The sequence below is a fragment of the Aptenodytes patagonicus genome, chromosome 7 (genome assembly GCF_965638725.1).
Source record: "Aptenodytes patagonicus chromosome 7, bAptPat1.pri.cur, whole genome shotgun sequence".
In the NCBI taxonomy this organism is placed as follows: Eukaryota; Metazoa; Chordata; class Aves; order Sphenisciformes; family Spheniscidae; genus Aptenodytes; species Aptenodytes patagonicus.
This window is the reverse complement of record NC_134955.1, coordinates 70,947,720-70,970,397: the sequence shown is the minus strand read 5'-3', so window position 1 is coordinate 70,970,397 and position 22,678 is coordinate 70,947,720. Positions and strand designations below refer to the sequence as shown.

Here is a 22,678-nt window from a genome sequence, read left to right as displayed (position 1 = left end):
TTCAAAGGACCACGTCCTTGTTCCTCTTACCTCTCCCCGCCCTGCCTGCATAACATTAGCCGCAAACAGATTATATACTGCCATTAGTAAATAACGCCTCGCAATCTTCTCCAGACCTTTCCTGTCCAAAGAAAAACCCCAGCCCGCATTTCCAGTATCTCCTGTAGATAACTAGCTATCAGTTCAACTCAGCGTGGTGAAAGACAAAGTTCTCCCTATCTTTAACTTCTTTTTTTAAAAGCTAGATATTTCCTGTTTGATATACGTGCTTCTGGTTCCTCCAGTTGCCTTCTTTTATTATGCTTTGCCAATTAATCTTCACCGTGACTCTACATTTCACTAAATTAACACCAGTATCGTTTCCTGTAAAAGTTTATTTGTGTACAAAATACACCATTTTTGGCTTTGACATTTATTATAAACAGTCCGTGATACATCATAAAAATCAATCCATCTCAAATGAGTGCTAGTTGGCTTTACAAAGGCTCACTCCCTTTTTGCAGTCTCGCAGAAATTCAGAGACCCTGAAGCTTGCTGAAAATACCAAACAAAAACAGTATGTAGTTTTTAAAAAGCAACTTCACAATAAATAACGTATTATTCTATTCCTTGATTTATGAAAGACTTGATAAAGTTCTGAACTATTTAAAGACCTAAAGCATCTCATGGTGCGATATTTTCTATATTCAAGTAAAGGTTACATGGGTCGATGTAGTAGCAATTCCCTTGGGAGGGTGGGGGGTGTTACACGCCCCCGTTTGAGACAAACGCAACCTCTGCCACGAGGCATGACACTGAATCAGGCAAGGCAACTGCGCTTTTCCCATTGGGTTCTGCCATCGTTATTTCAAACAGGCAACTTTTCATCACAGTCGTAAGCCCTTTCATACTTTTTGCTGTTGCAGCTGGCCTTTCTTCCAGGCATTGGAAGACCACAGTCGGAATGAGTAAGTACAGGTTTAAAATACATTAAATCAAAGCATGAAAGTGGCTTCCGGGCTTGACGATGATCACAAAATGAAGCAAGAATTGTTCCTAAGTGTAATTAACCTATGTAACAAGCATCATCTCCAGAAACGAATCTGTTTCCCAATTGGGTCTCAATTATTGAAAATCATATAGTACAGTCTATCTTTCCTTTTACTTTTGGATCATGCTTCTCATCATTGTTATTTGACTAATTTCTAAATTTATTATTTTAGTTCTGGGCGTTTGGATTTCTTACACTGCTAAGTATGAAGCGTAAGTCTATGTTAAACTGCTAGAACATTCACTCTGTTTATATAACCGATTTTCTGTGTTCTCCTGATAATCAGAAAGTCAGCAAATAAGAAGGTACTTCCTTTTAAATGAGAAACTGAATATATTTACCTGTCTTCAACTGTCTTGTTGGAGGGGTAGAATACCTTGAATGAAAATCCACTTCTTGGAAATGAACCCTGTAAAGAAAAATGAATATACCACGCTTGTCTAAGTAAAATACTGTACAAATAGTAAGAGACACACCTGGATGTGACTGCACCCCCTTCTTATTTTGGTAAAGCATAAGGAAATCTTACAGGATTTATGCAAAGACAGTCAGTGTTGGTGACAGTGAATGGGTCGTATTTATCTGCAATGACGAGCATATCTGGCACAGGATACACCCTCAGGGAGTAGTCATAGGCCCAGTACACAGGGCTAACGTACAGCGGAAGTGGCGTCAGATGTCCTTGTGATAATACAGTCTTTACAAACTGCAAAATAAACATAAATAGTTTGAGCCATTTTCTACAAGTCAAACTCGTTCCTGCAGATGCTGATGCCCTGTTAATAGAGAAGCTTTGAACCTGGAAATATTTTTTGTGTATTTCCGATTATTAGCGATTTCTAGAGTAAAGCAGCAACTCCCCTAGAACAGTCAGCTGCTGTGTGGTTTGTTGTGTTGGGTTTTTTTTAAATACACAAAGTCCTTTCTAAAACATATCAGCCAATATTTGAAGATGTCAAAACTATTTCATCGATCAGACTCTCCAGCAAACTGTAGAATCTGCTTACCTGTTCCTCCAGGAAGTACCAACACTGCCATAACTTCTGTGGGTTTTTTTTCCCCTCGTGGCTTTCCTCGCAGTGCCGGTTAACCACATGACCCACACTTAAACAGAGTCTTTTCCCTGAACTGGGGAAATCATTCGATTCCCAAATGATTTCAATTCCTTTGGCTGTTCTCAGAGCTGCCCTGCTCCAGACACCAGCTGCCCCCTTTCATTTGCTTTTTCACTTGGTAAATTCCATCCAGGGTATTTTGGTTCCTGAAACTCTCTCCTCAAGCCCCTCGAAAGCTTTTATTATCTCTAATCCACCACGTAGGTGCCATTAGGCTCCGTTTTCCCCAAAGGGCCAAAACCACTACAGCAACTTGGTGGAAGGGTCTGCTGTTGAAAGAAAATGATGTACCAAGCAAAGGCCCAGTTATTCCACTAATACTGTCCGAGGCCTAAAGCCACTATTAATTCAATCTCATGTTAGTAACAAAATTTCCCTCTTTCATTCATCTTTTTACGCCGATGGCTGAATTAAAAAGCTAATGACAGGCAGAAAAGGCAGAGAAAAATTGAAGTATGCAAAAGCAACCCAATACTCTTACCTGCAGAAAGTGTTGCAATACATAATTCTACATTTCCTTCATGATTCTTTCCCTTCCAAGCATGAGAAAGCCGTGTATGAGTACAGGGAAGTGGTGGCCGGCAGCGTACACATACGTGTATGCAAACGTGCACACCAAAAGCAAGGTGCATCAGTGTCCACAATGGCTTCCCTATGTTCACAAGGAAACTGAGCACTGTCGTGATGGAGCAAAGGAAGAAAGAGCTAAAAGAAGTTTCTGAGTCAAACAAACAAACAAAACCCTATAAAATAAATAGAAACAGACTCCATCCATCACTGCAATGAGCCAGTGCTGCCTGGATCATTCTCATTCAATTATATCAGTAAGTCACATCAACTGCTGCTGTGCATTCATTAACTAGAATCATAACTCAGAGCGCTGTGGCCATGTCTCAAAAGCAGGATTAAGACTTCAAGTGAAAAGGCAGAAGCAGCAGATGACCTTTCGGAAAAGTGACATGCTGCTTTACTGCAAATGTCACTGGTTAATTGATCAAATCTTAAAAAAAAGGTAATTTGTATTAAACTTTGCCTTTAGGAATCAATGTTTCTTGGTACGACATTCATTGCTGGTGCACATACACCAAGAGTCAGCTGTTACGAAGTTCTGCGTTCAAGGGCACCTGCAGCAGGACAGTCAGAATGACTCAATGCCATCAATCAGCATCATGGTTTCAGTTATTTTACTGTCAAGACGGAAACGAAGGTACTAATGCTAAATGTATAGATCCTTCTTACAATCCCTCTTGGTTACTCTTGCAACATGTCGTGAGAATGCAGATCAGAGCACCCTAAATGCAGACCTGCTGATTAAAAAAAAGAAGTCAAGGAGATCTTAGCAAGAAGTGCTGAACACAACTCACTCACGTGGTTGGGAATATCCATGTTGCTGCTAGGGAAGCGGACACAGTTTCTGCACATTTTGTTTACCAAATCTTCACGAAAGATAATTATCTCTTGGGTGCAATATTGAATCCTAAATGGAAAACATTAATGAAATTAAATAAATTGAGATGAAACTAAAAGATAGGGAGCTGCATTATAAAGTTGATCTCCCTCTAATATAGCAAAATGAAAAAGCACATTTCAATTAAAAGAATACTTTCCCATCTTCCCTTCTTTCTCCCCAGATTCAGAAAAAACATGATGCTTTTGATACTCGCTATCAAACTTTTAGCACTACTTCCTTTCATCACTAATTTATTTATGTATTAATGTATTTAAAACTAGTTACAATTAATGCAAGTGAGGAATTCTAATAATTTGAAAAATTTAAGACAAATTTTTCCAAAATTTGTAATTTTTGAAAATTACATCTGCACATAAATTAGTCATTCAGTTAAAAAAAAAACAACAACATGGAAAATAGCAGTAAGTTACACTGTCACCTGCAGGGATTTGTGGTGAAAACTGAAAATGGCACCAGCTGTCTGAATTCCTCAGTAATATTTTCAGCCAGGGGAGGTCTAAAATAAATAGCAACAGATGTATCAACCAAGACTCTTACCTTCTTTAACTATTTAACGCAAAATTCCAAAATTTGAAAAAGCGAAGCAAACTGACCTTGGTAAAATAGAACCAGGACCAGGGTCTTCGGGGCCAGGAACAAACACAAATCGACTACTGTAAAAAGTTCAACGTATCACTTTTATACAAAATGATCCTAGAATTATCTAAACATTGGTTACATACTGCCGTTACCCCACAGATGCATGCAAATAAATAACCTATTCTGGGGCAGAGATGACAGCTCTTCCTGGCCTTATGAACCACATAAATCACGGCTAAGGCATAAGATACATATCCACTCCTCACTAAAGTGGAAGAAACCTTAAAAACCGTTCACTGTGCAAGGGGGACTGACTGACCAGGTTGTGCAGCCTGGCTCAGGACTCGGTGGTAATGGGCTCCAGGATCTCATGCAGGGACCCCAGATAATCTGGCAGCGGCACACCAAGAAAGCCCCACCGGGACACAGGACGGAGGATCAGTACAGGAGATGATACCTTTGCTTACATCTCACACAGAGCTCAAGAGCTGCAGGCTGTGGCCTTTCCCGCTTTTGGGGCCCATTCTAGGAATTAGCTCTACTTAGGGGCTACTGTTAGGAATTCGAAGATCGGAAGCCAGAAGGGATAAGCCTGGCTGTCTCCCTGTTTCACTTCCCTTTGTATATTCAAATCTCTGTAAAAGGGACTTAGTCCTCCAGGCCTGGAATGGGGCTCCCACAGAGCAGGGACACAAGAGGGGATAAATAAAAGATTGCTTTGCAGGACTGCGTTGCTTTGGTTAGTTCTCAAACGAACAGCCGTGGAGAACTGTGTATGCAAGAATGGACAAGATAGAAATGAGATGCCTCCACGTAGGCAGCAGTCAGTGTTTCAGATGACACTTTCTGGGGCTGGTACAGAAAGCCTGTAGGTGCTCGTAGCAGCATCAAGACTTCAATGTCAGTTTATAAAGCAGCACTGCTTGGGCAGAACCCTGCTGATTTCAAGGGAATTCCAGGGAGAAAAAGGGCTCACTCAAATAGCACTTTTGGGGAATCATGGGCCATGTTTCATCCATGTGGAAAATGTTCCCAGGAGAGGCAGTTTCACTTTTGTTCACTCTAGCAGCTTCCATGACCAAGCTATTTTAGATAAAATCAAAACCTTACACCGCTCCCAAAACAAACTTACAGGCCTGTTGCAAGACCAGCTTTCTATCTGATCATAGCTGGCTCACAATAATGAGAAAACATGGTATCTGTTAGTTTCTTAAAGTAATTAAAGCAAAGGTTTCACAAAATAAACACATTTCCCTTTTCATAGCACTTTGCTGTGTACCTTTTATGAATGCTGGGATATTCACAAATAATATCTGCAAGAGCCTTCAAAGAACCTAGAGTCAGGGAAAAAAAAAATCTATGATACAACACCTGGTTAGACAATAAACACAGATTATATGAATCACCCCTATACTTCAATACATTAAAAAATGTCTCACTTAGAAAATAAGGGTATTTTTTCTGCTCTCTTAATTTGTTTTGCCACCATTATTTTAATTTAATATACATGTCCAACTGTATACAAAGACTTCCCCACCTTTCAGTGACTGAATCTGATTTTTTCCATATGGTGCAGATGAAAAATTTCCACAAAAGAAAAAGCAGGTTGGAGGTGCAGAGGAATAACCTGGGAAAACAGAGTATCTGTGAGTATAACATCCATTCACTTCAGTATCTGTCATCATTCAGCCTCCAGTCCAGTCCACGAAAGGCAGAAACTGAAACAGCACTTCAGGCTCTGCTGCTATTAATACACCTGAACTATTTTCTTGATACAGGCTTTTGTTAGCTTAAAAAGGATGATGGCAATGTACAAATGTCACTTCAAGGGAGCCCTCTGTTATTTACAGGCGCAGTTCCAGCAATATTGTTTCTGTGTATCCAACTGACTACTGACCCAGTCATATAATTACACAAAGTATAATTATAATAAATAATACAATTTAAAAAATGCACTCTTTCCTTAAAGAGAATAATAGCAAGTAGGTAGCAATGGATTACTGTTAACCTCCATGCACCATTCCATTTCAAGGGCTCTACCAACGTTTAATTTGCTCTTTGGCATTATAAAGGAACAGTAACTGGAATTGCCTGAGCATTTTAAGAATCTGATGAATCCTCACAATTATCACTAATCACCCAGAAACACATGCTTTATAAAAAAAAGAGTGAAAAAAGAAACCCGATTCCCATCCCTAAAAGAAAAATAAAAACATCTACTCAGGCATTCATCTCATGCTCCAGGTTACTCTCCATTTTCCTAACATGCAGTACCAGACTTGGATTTACTTCACTATTTTTCAATCCAGTTGGTAAGTAGGACAGAATTGTTTATACCAGAGAAATGGCTCATCAATGTTTTTTCCTTGCTATTCCACTCAGCTATTATTTTTAGTTTATAACTATGAAGCTTATTACTTGCCTATTAAAAAAAGTCTCAAAATAGTAAATGCAATGTATGCGTCTTTGCCAGCTGAGTTCAGTATATTAACCTCACTGACTGAAGTCCCTTTATTACTTCAGCAGACACTATCTTAGGTCAAGTTCAGTTTGCTTCAAGAATCTTGCCAACTTTGATCAAGATAGCGAATTGGTTTCATAACTTCTGGATGAGTGTGGTAATTTGTGTCCAATTTTCTTTAAGGGAGTAGCAGTTTCCCACCCTTAATTTTATGTTGCTTGTTTTTAAAGCAGCCACCCTCTCACACTTCCATTCTACCTAAGACAGACAGGACAAGCTGTTCCAAAAGTGCTCTGGAATACAAAGAAGCAATTCACAGATCTCACAGATGCTTGCTATCCAAATGTTGTCAACATTACTAATGTAATGATGCGTGGAAGAAACAGTTCATATTTTAAGAGTAACTGACATTTTTTCACTGGTAGAACCAGAAAGCATTCGAGGGACTGCTCATCTCCAATGAAGTAAGAAGTTTTCTTTAAACTAAGCCTAGGAAGAACTTTCACGAGCAAGGAAAACATTCTTGTCACAGCACATAAAATGGCTACTGTCCAAAACAATATTAGTACGAAGTGATTTATGAACCGGAAGTATCAGCTTGCAAAAATATAATACAATCCAATTTTTAAAACTGTTAGAGAAAGATCCAAAAGAAATATAATAGCAACCATGAAATGCAAATAGCTGTCACTAAAATTAGAGTGAGACTTCACTGGCTTTGGGCTTGGATTCAATGGGATCCTACCAAAAAAAAAAAAAAAGCAACAGTTGGGCTTATTCTAGCTTTCTCAAAATGGAAGTTCATCAAAAATGCACAATACACGAATAACAAGACTCTCGAAAATCGTTGCCTAACTTTTTCGTTTAAAAGTATACTTCCGAAAAAAAGGTAACCAAACCACTATTTCACAAAAGAGCACATTTAGATCACATTTTGGCAATAAAGTTGGCCTAACACTTAGCAGATCCTAGAAAAGATCCAAAAAACTGACAGTCTTGCTGTCACGTTGTACGCTGTCCAGCTTCCCCTGCCTGGACAGGGATGCTCACGTGAGCAACCACACGATGAAGAGTTCACAAAGCTACACCAGCATAAAAGTAATTCTCCAACAAAGGCAATCAGTTTTCTGCTGGGCTATTCCCTGAATTAGCTCACCATGGGGTCAGACTTCCCAGCCCATGCCAAGGAGGGGACACAGCTGGGGATCAAGGACTAGCTAGCCATCAGACTGCCTTGCTGCACTTGCCAACTCCACCCGTAAATGCTGCTAAGGACTAAGGAGTATGGTAAAAATTCTTTAAAACAAGGCTCAGAGTCAAAGCAGTTCTCACCTACCCAAAAACATTGTGTGAAGCTTTTCCAGTACTTCTGCTTGGTCCAGCCATACATCAGAAAGAAATACAAACATGGCATCTTCATTTTCATCCTCCAGCTGCTTTAGTTTTGCAGAAGCCTTTACTGAAGCTGAAGAAGGCCCTCCAAAGAAGTTTACATTCCCATAGAAGGCTCTACATCATTAAAATATTCAAGTTAGTTCTGTTTTCTTCCCAAATAGTTAGTAGTTTTGATTATGACTCACTTAAGCCATTTTAATTATTATTATTATTATGATAGATAGCTCAGATGGCATCAATAATCATCTAGTACTTCACAGAGAAACCAAGGAAGAGAAATGGCAGTCACCTGGATATAAAGCAGGGGCGCTGCCCTGCCATAATTTAACAGATCATCTCAGGGTAATATTTATCCTCGGTTCTCCCCCCCATCCATTCCCTGAGCAACAAGGAATTTCTTACTCTCACGTAATAGTTATCTAGTTCTGCAATTGAGAAGGGCTTAGATCCCAATTGTTATTATATGCAGAACCCAACGGCCTTTGGAAGGGTTTTTCTGCTAACGCTACAGGCTTTAGTACTGGTCCAAGTAGACCAGCAAGTCCCAGAATTGCTTCCTTAAAATTGTATTTATTTTGAAGTATTTGGGGAGGGGGAAGAATAGCACACTTTAATGTCACAGAAATTATAAAATAATAATGCGCTTACTTAGAAACCCATAACAAAATACGGAGTGAGGCTGCTGAAAGTCAGTTTTATACCTAGTGGTAGCAGAAGGCTCAGTAGGCGGAAATCCAAAAGCATTCACATGAAAAACTTCATCTTCATACCAACCTAAGAGATTTTTGAACAACAAAATAACCTTTAGCTTTTCTAACAACATCATGTCCTAGACATTAGTCAGACAGTTGGCAGCTGTGCTGCGTAGCTAGTCCCAGCCTCCATCAATCCCTCTCTTGTGATAGCACCAGTCCCTGTGCTTTTTAGTGGTGAACCAGACCAGGGAACTAACTGGCTGAAAAAAAGGCTGAGAAAGAAACCCAACTATTTTTTTACCCCAGACACTTCTTTGAATGGATTTGCTGCACAGCCACATAAACAACCTTCTCAACCCAACCAAGTAAGAATGTAGGGGAACAGGAATCATTTTTGCCGGCCCTGCCCCAGAAGAGTCTCCATCAAACGGCACCCATTCTCGAGAACTGTCCCACCTGTTAGAGGGACAGAAGTAATAGGGTGATACTTGTCCCCACTATCATTCTTGGTCTTGACTTCTATTTAGTTTATTTTACAAATTTTAAACATAAAATACATTATTAGAAAATAGACTGGGATTACGTATATTGCACAGAGTAATATCCTACAAACAGAAATGACCGTAATTTTGCTAAAACATGTCCAAGGCTTCAAAACTGCAAGCCCTTGCATCGTCTTAATGAGAAGACTCACCAAAGCCTCTGAAGGACCAAAGCTTTGCCAACAGAAAGCAGCATTTTCAGATTGTTAAATCATACTGTTTGGTTATTCTAGCCTGTCTTCCTAATCTAGTCATATGTCCTCCAAGCATGTTGGAGCCAGGCTAACTAAGGCCAATCCTCAAAGCTGCTACAGATGCTCACATCCCACCGACATCGCTGAAAACCACAAATTTCGCAGAGCTCCGTTCTCTGCCTCCAGAGCCCACGAAGTAACCGGAAAGGCTTATGGCCAAAAATCGCAGTCACAAACTCAGCTTATGGTCAAGCCTCATCAATATGAGACTTGTCTGTTCAGCCACATCTGGCAGACATGTAACTGCAGCAACAGCCATTAACAGAGTAATTTATTACAAGCTAAAAAAAATAGTCTGCTTTACCTTCTGCCAAAACAAAGCATGATTCAGTATATAAACCACTGTGGAACTGGTACAGAAAGGTTAAGAAATATATTTTTCTTACATCAGGACTCTTAAACTAGTTCTTTAGCCAAAGTTTGCTTTCCAGGTGGTGTGATACATTTGGACACTACTGACAGTTCACAGGCTGCCTTAAGAGCTAGGCAATCACCTGGTAGCTGAGCAGGTAAGCTCATCAACAGCCCACAAACAGGAACACATGCTAGGAGGAATACTAACCTAGTCCTAACAGTCTCTGTGAAAGGGCCCTGAGCTGCAGCAACCAAGTGATTTGAAAAGAAGGAAAAAGTCAGAGCTGCAATTCTCAACGCGTAATTTTTAATGGTCAGTATTGATTTATTATTCCATCTGAAATTCTCCAGGTCTATAGGAAATTTCTTCAACTCTTACATCACAGAAAAAGGATATTGCTTTACTAAGGTCTAGCTGGACGACTCCTGTAGGGTCTTCTAGGAAAAATTTCCCCTAAAAAACAGGATTAATTAATAAAGCAAAATATACCCAAACACATAAATGCTTCAATCAAAGCATCTATCAATCAGCACTTAGAAATAATTTAGCCAGTTTTAATATTGTAAGCTTAGAACACACTGACAGAACTGAAAACAGCGTAGTTTATAGTAAGTGTATCTTAGCACCTTCCCTTTCAGCTGCTGCAGTTTGGATTGCTGGTGCACACACACCCCCAGTCACAGTCCAATGCAATGGCAAGTCCAAACACAGTCATTGGAAGCTCCAGCATTTCAAGAAGGGGCATGCCTAGAAAATGTAACTGGTTCTGGTTGCTGACATAAAGCGTTAGAAAATTCTGTATTGAGAAGAGAAAGACATCTTCCCTCACACACTAGCATCAGCTGCTTGTGGAAAAGCCTCTTCTTAGGGAATGCATCTTGCGCCACTGACATTGATGTGAGTTCTGCCACTGACTTATATGACAGGATAAAGTGGTGATATATTTAAGCCTTCTCACTTTCTAATATAACACTGAATGAATGGCGACCTAGATACTCCACGATAAAAAGCAACCTACCTCCTTGAGCTGAGTTATCATCCCAAGCACAATCACTTCTCCCACTTTAGCTGCATTGCCCAATAGAGTTTCTATTGTTTTAAGCTGTAACCAAAGGCAAAAAATCACATAAAAATTAAATCAAACTCTCCATATACCTATTCTTAAGCAACCAAGGCAAAGCACCACACAGCACGTGTTTACATAAATACACAAATGAGCTATGAGAGAATTCAGGCTCATTACAAAAATCAGGGACACATTTCTGAATGTCAAATGTAGCACAGTTTAGGAAAATATTTCCAATAATGGCTGCTAGCATAAAGAACTGCTTAGCAAGTAAATATTTATTGTAATTATTTTCCTTACAAGTGCATTAAAACTGAAAAGAACAAGGAGCAATTTCTGCTCTTGCCTAAGAATGTCAGTTGTAGTAATTGGATCCTCAGCATGATCCAATCTGAACCACAGGGCCAGCCTGCACCCATACAGCAACACTAATTATTTCAATCGAAGAACCTGAGATGGATGACAGAGAACACTCCAGAGTAATGCAGGTGACATCACATAGCATGCTGTCTGCGGTTTCTGCACAAACTTAGTTTGGTCTGTCAAGCTGCAGTTAAGAGAGAGAATCCTCCCACAACACCAGCATAAGCAATGCATTTGCCACTGCTGACAAGGGAGGATAGGAAGCAGTCAAGGGAGAAAGATGCCTATAAAGCCTGGATGGAGATGCAGGCCCGACTCAGCTAAGGTCAGCTGCTTTTTTCTACATGATGGCATGCTCTGAACAGGGAGAAACAGGAAAGTTGAGCAAAGCAAGAGCTGTTATTTGGTACCCAGTGATACACACACACGTTCATCTTTTTTTAAAAATACGTGCGAGACCATTTAATATGAGAAAGCTGAGATTGGAACAGAACAGACTAAAGTTATGACCTTACTCAATTGTAGGTTAGTGAATTTAGTGCTTATGAAAGAAAGCAGCAGGGAAAGTATCCCCAAGCAGTGGGAAGCAAAGTGTAATAAGCTGACCAGCTAATGCCCTTCCACCTCAGGAAGCCACTTTTCTCTTGCACTTCATAGCTGCTTTTGAGTGGCTGGTCATCATGCTGATCTGAGCCAAATAACTGCATTTTTGACACATAGGCTAAAAATGATGGAAAATAACTCATTTCCACTGATTACCCATATTGGAAGTAAAACTAAAATGTCACTGGAGAACTATTACTGCATTAAAGTGTAACACAAGTACAGTTCCCTTTGCAAGAAAAAAACCCAGATTTTTTACCTGGAATTTGCTCCTACTATCATCAGGATGAGCAGCAACTGCTGAAGGAGTAAACAACTCATGCCTGTGAGTCCTCTGCAGAAACCAAAATTGAAGTAATCCAGTTTAAAAACAAATGAGCACTGTCAAAAAGCCAGTTCATTACAACCACTATACAAAATACTTTTTAAAGTTCTCTATTTTATCCAGCAACGTTTAATTTGTCGAGCATAATCAGTTCTTTTGACAAGAATTTGCTTCTAAGAAATAGATGATCAATAATACTGGACAATAAAACTAAGCCCAAAAAGTAACAGCAAAGCACCTGTAATGCTTTTAAAAGAAGTTATTTCTGACTACCTGGAAGGAAGGGGTGAGAGAGCAAGGGAAGGTAAACTGTATTAAATGCTCACTATGTGGAAAAGAGCAGGTTATCTCTTCAGGGCAGGGCCTATTAAAAGTAAGCAATTTTTTTTTTTTTTTAATAACCGGAGCAAGCTACACTAACAGATAAACTGCAGAGAGCGTGAAGAAAATACATTGTAGAAATTTCCGCCTCTTTCACTGTTTTTCATGCAGTCTGAAAGCCTCCCCTTGAAACAAACCCATCGCTACCAGCCCATGTAACACACGCAGTAATTCCTATCAGCAGCCCTCACCCACATAGTGACCTGAACCTTCACTTTTCTGGAGGTCGGAAAGGAGTATGTATGACAACCAAACACAAAACCTGTACAACAGAGAGTCTATGTGAAACCATCAGGCAAAGAGATGCAATAGCACAATACAGTCTAGGAAAAGGAGGCTTCAGGATATACCCTATGGAAACCTTCTGCTGCTGTTTTGTGTGAGTATGCCAATTCCAGCAGGTTTCACCAATCCTGATCACTGTTTGTATGAACTAAAGCTTCTTCAGTTAATGGTTAACTGGTCTTCCAGAGCAGAGGTTCCCAAATTGCAGTACACATACTCCTAGTGGCAGCAAATCCCCTGGTTGATAAGAGAGTTGTTGCTGCTCTGGGGTATCTGACCCTGTGCGTGCAACTGCCACACGGTCCAAAGGACAAGCAGTTTACGCAGGCAGCTGGGTGCCTCCCGGCTGCCTGTGGGGCAGCACAGGCAAAAAGCCGTGCTCACTGTCTGCCTGTGTCCAGGCACTTTGCTCACACTTCAGGCCAGGGTTGCGCACGGGCAGTTAGGTTTGTGCAGTACCTGCCAGCACCGAGCGGGATCTGTGCGGTGGATCAGTCCACTGCAGTTAGTGCAGACACCCGAAAAACAGCTACCAAGTCATCTGATCAGCAACTCACTCCCCATCCCATCACTGCTCCCGCTGGGCTGCACGACAGAGGCAGGGCAGAGCACAGCACGCAGTAAGCAGGCAGGTGACATGGGGCTGGATCCCAACTTACTGGGTGAGTGGAAGAAAGGAAAGAACAGGGTTGTGACCCTGTTCTGAGGGATAATCAGACAGCGAGTGCTGAGAGACTGACTCTTTCTGGCTGTGTGCACAGCCTGGTCCAGAGCCACTACCTACAGCTGCTGTCAGTACCTGCAGCTACTGTCATGGTGGTGCAGAGCAAGTCGTGTTGGGGAATCCTGTTCTGAAGTTGCTCACAACACAAGACAAGATGCATGTGCCACCAAGAGGTGGCAAGGGGTGGCTGGCTCTCTCTGGGCATTTTGAAAACTGGAAAAATAATAAATTAACTAAACCGGAAGCGAGTTTCAATGCTTCAAGGAGAGCCTGAATGAGAGCTTCCCGGGGCTTCGGGTTTGTATTATCTCAATAAACACCACATACAATGACATACTAATCAAACATAGCACAGAGCCAGACTACAGGAGGGAAAAGAGAAAGACACATGTAAAAAACCATAATCCCTTCTTACAACATGATGCTAAAATGCAGAAACACACGAATCCATCATGCTGTATGGTGACAGTTGAGAAGACTGCTAAACCTTAGTACAGATCCTGTTCTTATTCAGATTTTATTTAAACTGTACTTCACAAAAGCACCTCAATGCAAAGCACTGTTGTACATGTAAGAATATCAAAACCAACATTTTGTGTATTTTGTTAAACAAAGCAAAACTTTTTCTGACCTGTTGTAAGATGCAGTAGCGTTCACGAAACAACTCCGCCTTATCTCTGGCAGTTCCAAATAAATTTGGTACAGGGAAGTTGGTCATTGACAGACTGCAAGAAGTTTAACACAATCAAGATTAAAAAAGGTACATTCCACACACAAAAATGACCTATTGATCTAAAAGTTGTAGGAGGCTGCAAAAGCTATAACACTACTGCATAATTTATTTACTCAATGAGGAAGATTTCTGCTAGGGATCCTGTGTTTCTGCATTTTGAAGGCTACATCCATTTAATTTCCCTCTAACTCACAGGCCTTGAGATTTATCTTTCCACCTGAATGGGACTCTGCAGGAATCAGTTTTTAAAAAAGCAGTCTTTTAAGTGGTCATGAACAAGAGTATTTTCTTCCTCTTGCTTAGCAGATTGTCTTCGTGGAGTTCTCTGCTGCCAATAGCCTGGAAAGCTAGAAAGCGGCACTGGAATTAAACTCCTACTGCAAACACACGGACTGCTTTTGCTGGACTGGCAGAATCATGGACCAAGGCTAGAATATGAATTGCACATTACATGGAGGTCGCTGCAACCCCTCACAATGTACACCACTATCCATTCCTCAGCTAACATCACTTCAAGCTTTTTAAAAGCACGGCCTTTTTTTGGCTCAGCAGTCTGGGCTGCTTGCTGTTAAAGGTAAATTCTTTAGCTAGCAAAATATTTACAACCAATTCCTCCAATTATTTCTTCCTTTCTCCAACCGCTGGAATCAGCAGTTGCTCCTAATTTTTCTTTTTTAGCTTTTGTAGCTCTCCTTAGAAATCCCCCAGGGCTTCAGGGAGTTACAAACTACAGTCTAAGAAATAAATACATACAACAGACAGACCAAATTTATTTAAAAAAAAAGTAAACAGCCAAATGTGGAAAAAAAACCCATCAAACTACATTTAGTGACATATGTCCTTAGCCTTACTGTCTCTTTTATTCATTAGATGGCATAAACATGGTTGGACATTTTACTATCTGATAGCCACCAAAGTTTCAGAGCCAGTAACCTCATAGGCAGCACAGAATACACTGCCACAGGAGATACAGGTCCCCATTTCAGTTTCATCCTACCAGCCTAGGAAAAACCCAATGGCACATTTATTTATGAGCCAGCATTTATCATAGAGTCTGACTAGCTCTTTAGAGACTAAGAAACAAAATCATCTCACTTTCTCACTCAGGCTTGAAATGAGCAGACCCGAGAGGGAAAGATTAGAAAACAGACTTTCAACCATATAGAAATGAGGCTTTTTTCTTAAAACAAGAAGTGGTTGAAGCTTAAAATATGCAAGACTTACGGTAGAAACTTCTTTCTTTCTGAATTATAAATATAACGTGGAATATCAAAGGCTCCAATAATGTTGAAAACATTTTCTCTGAAATAAGAATACATTTACAACATTATCTGAAGTGGATGAAACAAACAGTAACAAAACATGTTGAATAAAATTATATTCATTTTATTCACTATCACGCTGCGTTATCACCGTTTCTCCTGCATCACTCTACCTATTGGATACTACTGCATCTTCTAATTCAAAAAAGGAAACTCTTCAAAGTTCATTTTGAAATGAGAGAGGGGTGCATCTCCTTCCCTTACCATCCTCTGCTATCTTTTTTGATAGGAGAACAGCCTTGGCACGGTTAATGTGAATAGGTTCAAACAATGGACACGCACAACTCTTCAGACTATTAACCGAGTTGATACATCCCATTATATTCACTGGTTCAGCTCTCTCTTCTGATGCCTCTCGCTTCCCTCTTACTGTAAGTGGATCAAATTCATCAGAGTAGATAAAATTATCCCGTGAACCTTCACTAAGGCTTACAAGCACAGGACAACCATCACTGCCTGTCAGACACTGATGTCTTAGGCTTCAGAGTTCATTTCTTACAAAACTTTGCCTTCAAGCTTTCTGCAACATAATTCAAGAGAGTTGTACAGGTGGGCCCTGTGATCTGTAGAGCTTTTCCCTTCAGGACTCTGTACTGAGAATCTGTGCATACAGATTTCTCTTCACTTCTGGAGCAAAAAATACATTAAGTATATAAAGCGACACAAAGAAAAGTCACACTCAAACCATCTGCATCATAAAGATTCCAACGACAAGGAGAAAAGTATAAAACAAATTTGCTTCATACTGAGAAACTGTGGGATCACAGTATCTAACTGACATGCCTAGCAAACCATTTATTTGCATGCTTTGCATTACGATGTCAATACACAATGTAAACACTAAAGGAAACACATTCATCATAATCACAAATAAAGTTCTCAGAAACTCAAGCAATTGCTCGCCACTTTGTTATCAGAGAGTGAAATCAATCACGCTTTTCAAAAAACAGCCCTGCTATACAAAAAAGCAGAAACAAGCACCATGGAGAAAAACTTTTCCAAGTGCTTTCAGAAAAGAAGTAGCTTATGAAAGGCACAAAAATAATCTTAGATAATTTTGAACTAGAGAAAAAGGAAATAAAGAAATTAACAGAAGTAACAAGTTCTCTCTGCATTGTAACTATTGGTTTATTTTATTGGTTAATATTCAACCTGTATCGCACGTAACACATAACCATAGCATTTTAATTCCAGAATGTCAGCATTATATTTAGAATCCCCCGGAGGCCTATCCATGAGAACAAATTTTCTAAGAAGGAACATTACTAACCTTCAAAGGCAGTACCAGGAAGACAAAAGCACAAAGCAATTACTGCATGTGTAGCACTGCAGAAAATGCCTGACATTTATTTCCCAAGAAGAAATAAAGCAATGCATACCAACTCCCATAAACCTCAAATTAAAAAAAATTGTCACCGTACATAGTTTCATCTGATGCCTGGCTACATTCTTGGACGGCTGCTTCCACTGTAGATTGTTCAATCATATTAGATGACACTGAAAAGAAGATTTCAAAGGATTAAAACTGCAGCCTATGGAAAGTAGTGAGTAAGAAAGTAAGTAGGTCTCAAATATTTTACAAAAAATGGTTCGGTCTTCTCAGAGGAATATATTAAACAAATAAGCATATTTTCAGTAAGCTAATGACGCGCTGTTTTCTCTTTACAAATGGATCACTTAATATTCTTACCAGAAGGCTACGTCTCTAGTGAAAAAATAACCCACACACATACTGTGCCCACCATTAATTCACTAAACATGGAGAACAAGACAATTATAGTTTATGCAAAGCTGCCAAATATACTACAAATGTGTTAGATCTGAGCTTTCACATTCTGGAGGTTAATTTTGTTCCAGAACATTATCACACAGATTGCTGTTATAAATAAGTATTCAAACAGTTTAACACAATTCTGGAGATAGGCACATTGTTGTCTTCATGGATTTAAACTGATAATTGAAATTAAAAAATATTTCTGAACACTGATGTTTTGGTGAATTTAAAGGGAAGACCAATCAATGCAGATTCACAAAAGGACTTGGTCAGCATTTCCAAGCCTAACTGCTGGGCTCCTGGAACAGAAACCAGTACCTGAAAACCTGCCCCTGAGCTCCCTATTCAGGGCAGGGGACGTAAAATCACAACTCCTGTAAGACAGTGATGAATAGCAGAGCAAAAGGGGCACAAAGAGAGCTAGCAGGAATCACAGAAGAGACCAGCATGTCTGAATTGCATCTCTACCCCTAACCTCAAACAACTCACGGGCGTTAGCTGGACAATATGGGAATTTACAGCACAAAATTCCACCCTGGACAAAGACCGGTGTTGGCGAGTACACTGACGGCATGTACTACAGTGGCTTCTTGTACAGACTCAAATTTGTTCAAAATGTGGATGTGTTAATTTGCACCAGCAGGCTTTATGCTAGATGAGGACCAGTTCTTCAAACTGCTTTTACTCCCTGTTTGATCAGCTATGATCTGTTATCCCATGGCTAGAGTAAGAACATAAAGCCGTAACTTCTGTAGTCTGTGCTCTAGTAAAACTACAAAGCAAGCATGTGCCCACCTTTGATTTAATTCAGTTTAAATAGGATAGGCTGGGAAGGTTTCCTGAACTCATCTAAGGCCTAGTATTTATTTTAGATCACATTTATATGGATTTGAATCTCCTCGGCCAAAAACTGGAATTGAGCCCGTTTCCTAGTTCTCATGAGCTCTGATCAGTAAACACACATATGTCAGGCATCAGTGCCACCTCCATCAGTCACATTCTTTAACTAAAGGTGATACAACTCCTATGTTTTGTGCTGTCAGATTGTGTCAGGTGTATTTTGAGCTACTACCCCATGCCTTTCATGGCGCTTAGGAGCAGTGACACTGGATCTGTGTACCTCAGGACATAGTGTCCCAATTAAGCAGGAGGTAGTCCCCAGACAAAATACTCCCTGCCAAGATCATGGAGTTTCAGGCATGCTCAGAACCAAATGGGTCGCAAGAACTTTACCAGGAAAAGCTCAGCTCTTTGAGTGTCACATGTTTTTATGGGATTTTCCAGGAGTTTTCTGGATTGCACTTTTGGACCCAGTAATTCATGGAATTTGATGTACTTTCACATGCCAAGCAGGTACAGCTTCTCCACTGCTACAGTGCCCCAACTGTTATCAGCACCTTCTGCCCAATGTTACTATCACGAGATCAGGTTGGCATAACAGAACATCAGCATCTGCCTTGCCGCTTCAGAGAACATCCAGGTGATGGCTAAATTCCATCCACAGCTGGTTTAAGTTAATATGCTGGACCACTATACTGGTGCACTTGCATCTCCCACTCCACTTGGATGCGAGGGCAGTGATCTCTGAATGAAGGAATGCAACTGTTTCTTTCCTGCAGTCACGGCTAGGCTCCTCAGATTATAGCTGCCAACAACCCTAACCCTTTCCCGGACCTGGACTACTGAATAACAAGTTAATTCATTTCTCATTACTTCTTTGGTTTATTTTAAGATTTAAAATTATAGTTTCAGATGCAAAGATGTCCACACAAACTCAGCTAGGTGCTTTTAGTAACTGGCATGGAAAAATTTCACTACTCTTGGAAAAGTCAGGAGGTACCAGGCTGCCAACTTTTTAAATGGCAAAATTATACTATCTTTTGCTGACATTACAAACTTCAGCATTTAACAAAACAAAATGTCAACAAATACATTTATCTTTATCAACCCAGTAGACTAGAATGACACCTTAGTGCATACGCCGCCAGTAACTCTGTCTTTGTCTAACTAACATTGTGAGCGCAAGGTAAACTTAGCAAGCTTAAGAAAAAGAAATTGTTTACTTACAAGGCTGTTTTTCAACGGCATCAATGACATTTTCAATTACATCGTCAAGTTCTACTTCATCGATGGACTGAAGAGCTTCGGTAAGATACTTTAGAGCATCCCTAATTCCAATGAAGAAAGTCAGCTCAAAAAGGAATTAATATTCAATACAGTGTATATAAACTATACCAATTTTGGCAGATGTGCACATAATCACTAAACGGCTTGTGATTAAAAAAGTAGAAATAATTAGTACTGCCTAATACTGCACTAGTTTAAGTCAAAGAAAAAAAATCATCAGGATTGAAAACATCGAGGATAGATTTTCAATCAAGAAGCAGGTACAGAGAACCTCATCTTCATGCAATCATAGAAAGACACATGTCAGAAGGGACCTCTAAGGTCTCCTGGTCCAGCTTTCTGCTCTAATAGGCCAGTCACATTGCTCACAGCACTGTTCAGTCAAATTGTGAACATCTCCAAGGATGGAGATCTCTCAGCCTCTCGTGGCCCTGTCCTGGTGCGTAACTACTCCCCTTGTGAACAACTTTTTCATAGGATTATAGGAAAGTCCACATTAGAAGGGACCTCTGGAGACCATCGGGTCCAACCTCCTACTGAAACCAGGGACTTAGATTACGCCATCCAGGGCCCCATCGAGCCAAGTCTTGAGTATTTCCAGTGAGGGAGATCCCATCACTCTCTAGTCAACCTACTCCAAAGTTTAATTGTTCTGACAGCGAAGATTTTATTTTAAGCTTGTGCCCATTGCCTCTTGCCCTGTCACTGTGCATCCCTAAGAAAGTACCTCTGTCTTCTCTATAACCACCTTTTAGGAAGATTGGGATTAGATCCTCCCGAGCCTTCCCTTCCTGAGGCTGAATAAACCCAAATCCTTTGCATTTTTTCCACATCAAGTCTAATCATCTTGGTGGTCCTCCGCTAGACCCTCTCCATTTTTTTAATGGCTCTCTTGAACCAAGGTGACTAGAACTGGACAAGTGGGATTTCTTCTGTCACAATCTGTGCCTGCTGCCTCTCACCCCTTCTCTGTGCATTGACTCCTTCTCGCTAAGTCCCTGTTGGCTCCTTCTCGCTAAGTCCCCATTAGGCAGTTGGATCATCTTTACCCTCTTTTCTGCAGACTGAGCAAACCCAGCTCTTCCTGCTTCCCTTACACACCACGAGCTCCAGCCCATGACCACCTTAACAGCCCTCTGCAGGACCCGCTCCAGTTTATCAGTATCTCTGAGATTGGAGTTATTTTAATGCTAAATAATATGAGAATTAGAAATCCACTTCTTCCTTGCACTGCAGTCTTGCAGTTAAAGATAACAACTTTATTATTAATGTCATATGTCGGCCAATCAAAACTGGCATTTTGGTTAACAGCCTGACCTTCAAAATGTCTCAGTTCATTTAACTGTGGGAGTTGGGAGCTCTGAACTTGGACTTCTCACTAATGAAATTGCCAGGACATTGTCCAAAATAATCACATCCCATCCACACCAGAAACAAAATGGAACTAATATTAACGCATGATCTTGAAAGGAAAAATATGAGCAACGGAGCCCCAGGCACTCTTATAAATCATGACACCTTCAATCATGACACACTGCAAGCAGAAATCACTTTTCTTTGACCTTGCGATCTCTAATACACGTTATTATGTACCTTTGGAAATGCCATTTCTTCCTCTAGTAAGAAATGGTGAACACAGAACTGCCAAGTGCAACTCAGGAAAGAGAGCCCAGAGTTGTCAGAGACAGCGGCAGACAAAAAAAAACCCAACAAAACATCCAGCACCACCATCGGGGAGGGTACCAAGGGGCGACCAAGGGCGGCTTTTGGCGCTACCTAAACCCGCGGCAGGCGCTGCAGTGGGTCGGGTCACGGGTGGAGACGGATGGAAGAGGCCCACAGCAGCACGACAGGCGAAACAACAGGGCTTCGGAGGAGAGACTCCGAAGGCCTCTCAGTGCGGGGGCGAGGAAGAGGAGGGAAAGGCGTTACCACATCCCCGAGAAGGCGATGCGGGGGGGTGCGGGCCCGTCCCTGACCAAATCCCACAACGCGAGACCCTGGGGCGCGCCCCGAAAGCGGGAAGTGGCCTTGAGGGAAAGTATGAGAAGACCCCCCCGGGCGGAGCGGGGACCGGCCCGGGGGGCCCGGCCCGGGCAGCTTGTCCCGGCGGGCCGGCCCCGGGCGGGCCGATCCGCCGCGCCCCCCGCCACTCTCCCGGCGCTACTCACGCCCGCAGCAGGAGCCCCCGCAGCCGGAACGCGGAGCCCAGGCGGCGCCGAAGCCGCTCCGGCTCCATGGCGGGAGGTTGGCGCCAAACGGCGGCCGCGCCGCCCCCGCCGCCCTGGCCCTGCCCCGCGGCGGGCGGAGGCTCCGGGACGGCCCCGCCGCGCCCCTCGGGCCTCCGCGTGGAGAACCGTGGGGCTGAGGTACGCCCATTCGGGAGCGCGGGCCGGCTGGCGGCCCCCCGGCGGCCTTGCTGTGTGCCCGCGGGAGCAGGAGAGATCCCCAGGCTCAGGGCGGGCGGTGTCGGTGCCTCGTGTTTTCCGACGTCGTGGAAGAAGGGATGGCTGCCACGTCGCCCGCCCCGGGAGCGGCACCGTTTTGTGCCATGCTGCCCACCTGAGTTAAGGCACAGTTGTTCTTTAGTGAATTTCACAACAAAAAAGGAAGATAACGCTAAAGACGCCAAACACACTTGCCGCGGTTGACACGAGTTACCCAATACAATTACCCACGGTATTGTTTTGTTGCCTTACAGGCAATGTAGCTCACGATACTTCTGCCTCCTTTTCTTTCCTCGTAGGCCCTGGCGCAGGCAGCACTGCACCTCCAGTAGTCCGGAGTCTCTCCAGCTTCAGTTTTACCCACCATAAAACGTCCATCAAATATGGCCGGCTGTGAATCAGTCTTGCTTGTACTCCTGTGACTGAGCCTTGTTTTCACCCGTTGATGTCTTTAGTCTGTTAGATGGCATGGGATGTTTCTCTCCCATTCTTCATCTCACTCGTTTGATCGGTCTCTCCTAAGGTTCACCAGCCCTCGTCGGGGCTGTTGGCAGCCCGCTGTAGTTCTGCAGTCGGTTGCTTCGTTGTGAATACCTTTCGTAACTCTGCCTTTCCTTTAACTACTACTTTG

The 22,678-nt window shown here is 41.7% G+C and overlaps 1 protein-coding gene across 1 annotated transcript; it reads right to left on the bottom strand.

Annotated features, from left to right (window-relative positions):
- Positions 1 to 354: 354 nt before the first annotated feature.
- POLE2 (DNA polymerase epsilon 2, accessory subunit) lies at positions 355 to 21,852 on the bottom strand. The gene is made up of 19 exons (XM_076345808.1): positions 21,772 to 21,852; positions 19,541 to 19,641; positions 17,121 to 17,196; positions 15,602 to 15,679; positions 14,276 to 14,369; positions 12,189 to 12,263; positions 10,916 to 10,999; positions 10,294 to 10,350; positions 9,847 to 9,895; positions 8,753 to 8,825; positions 7,993 to 8,165; positions 5,733 to 5,822; positions 5,475 to 5,529; positions 4,210 to 4,269; positions 4,035 to 4,112; positions 3,514 to 3,622; positions 1,560 to 1,736; positions 1,372 to 1,439; positions 355 to 534 (listed from the first exon to the last, which is right to left on the bottom strand). Exons 1-19 carry the CDS (start codon positions 21,837 to 21,839, stop codon positions 516 to 518), a joined length of 1,584 nt encoding a protein of 527 aa, XP_076201923.1. The 5' UTR covers positions 21,840 to 21,852; the 3' UTR covers positions 355 to 515.
- Positions 21,853 to 22,678: the final 826 nt, after the last annotated feature.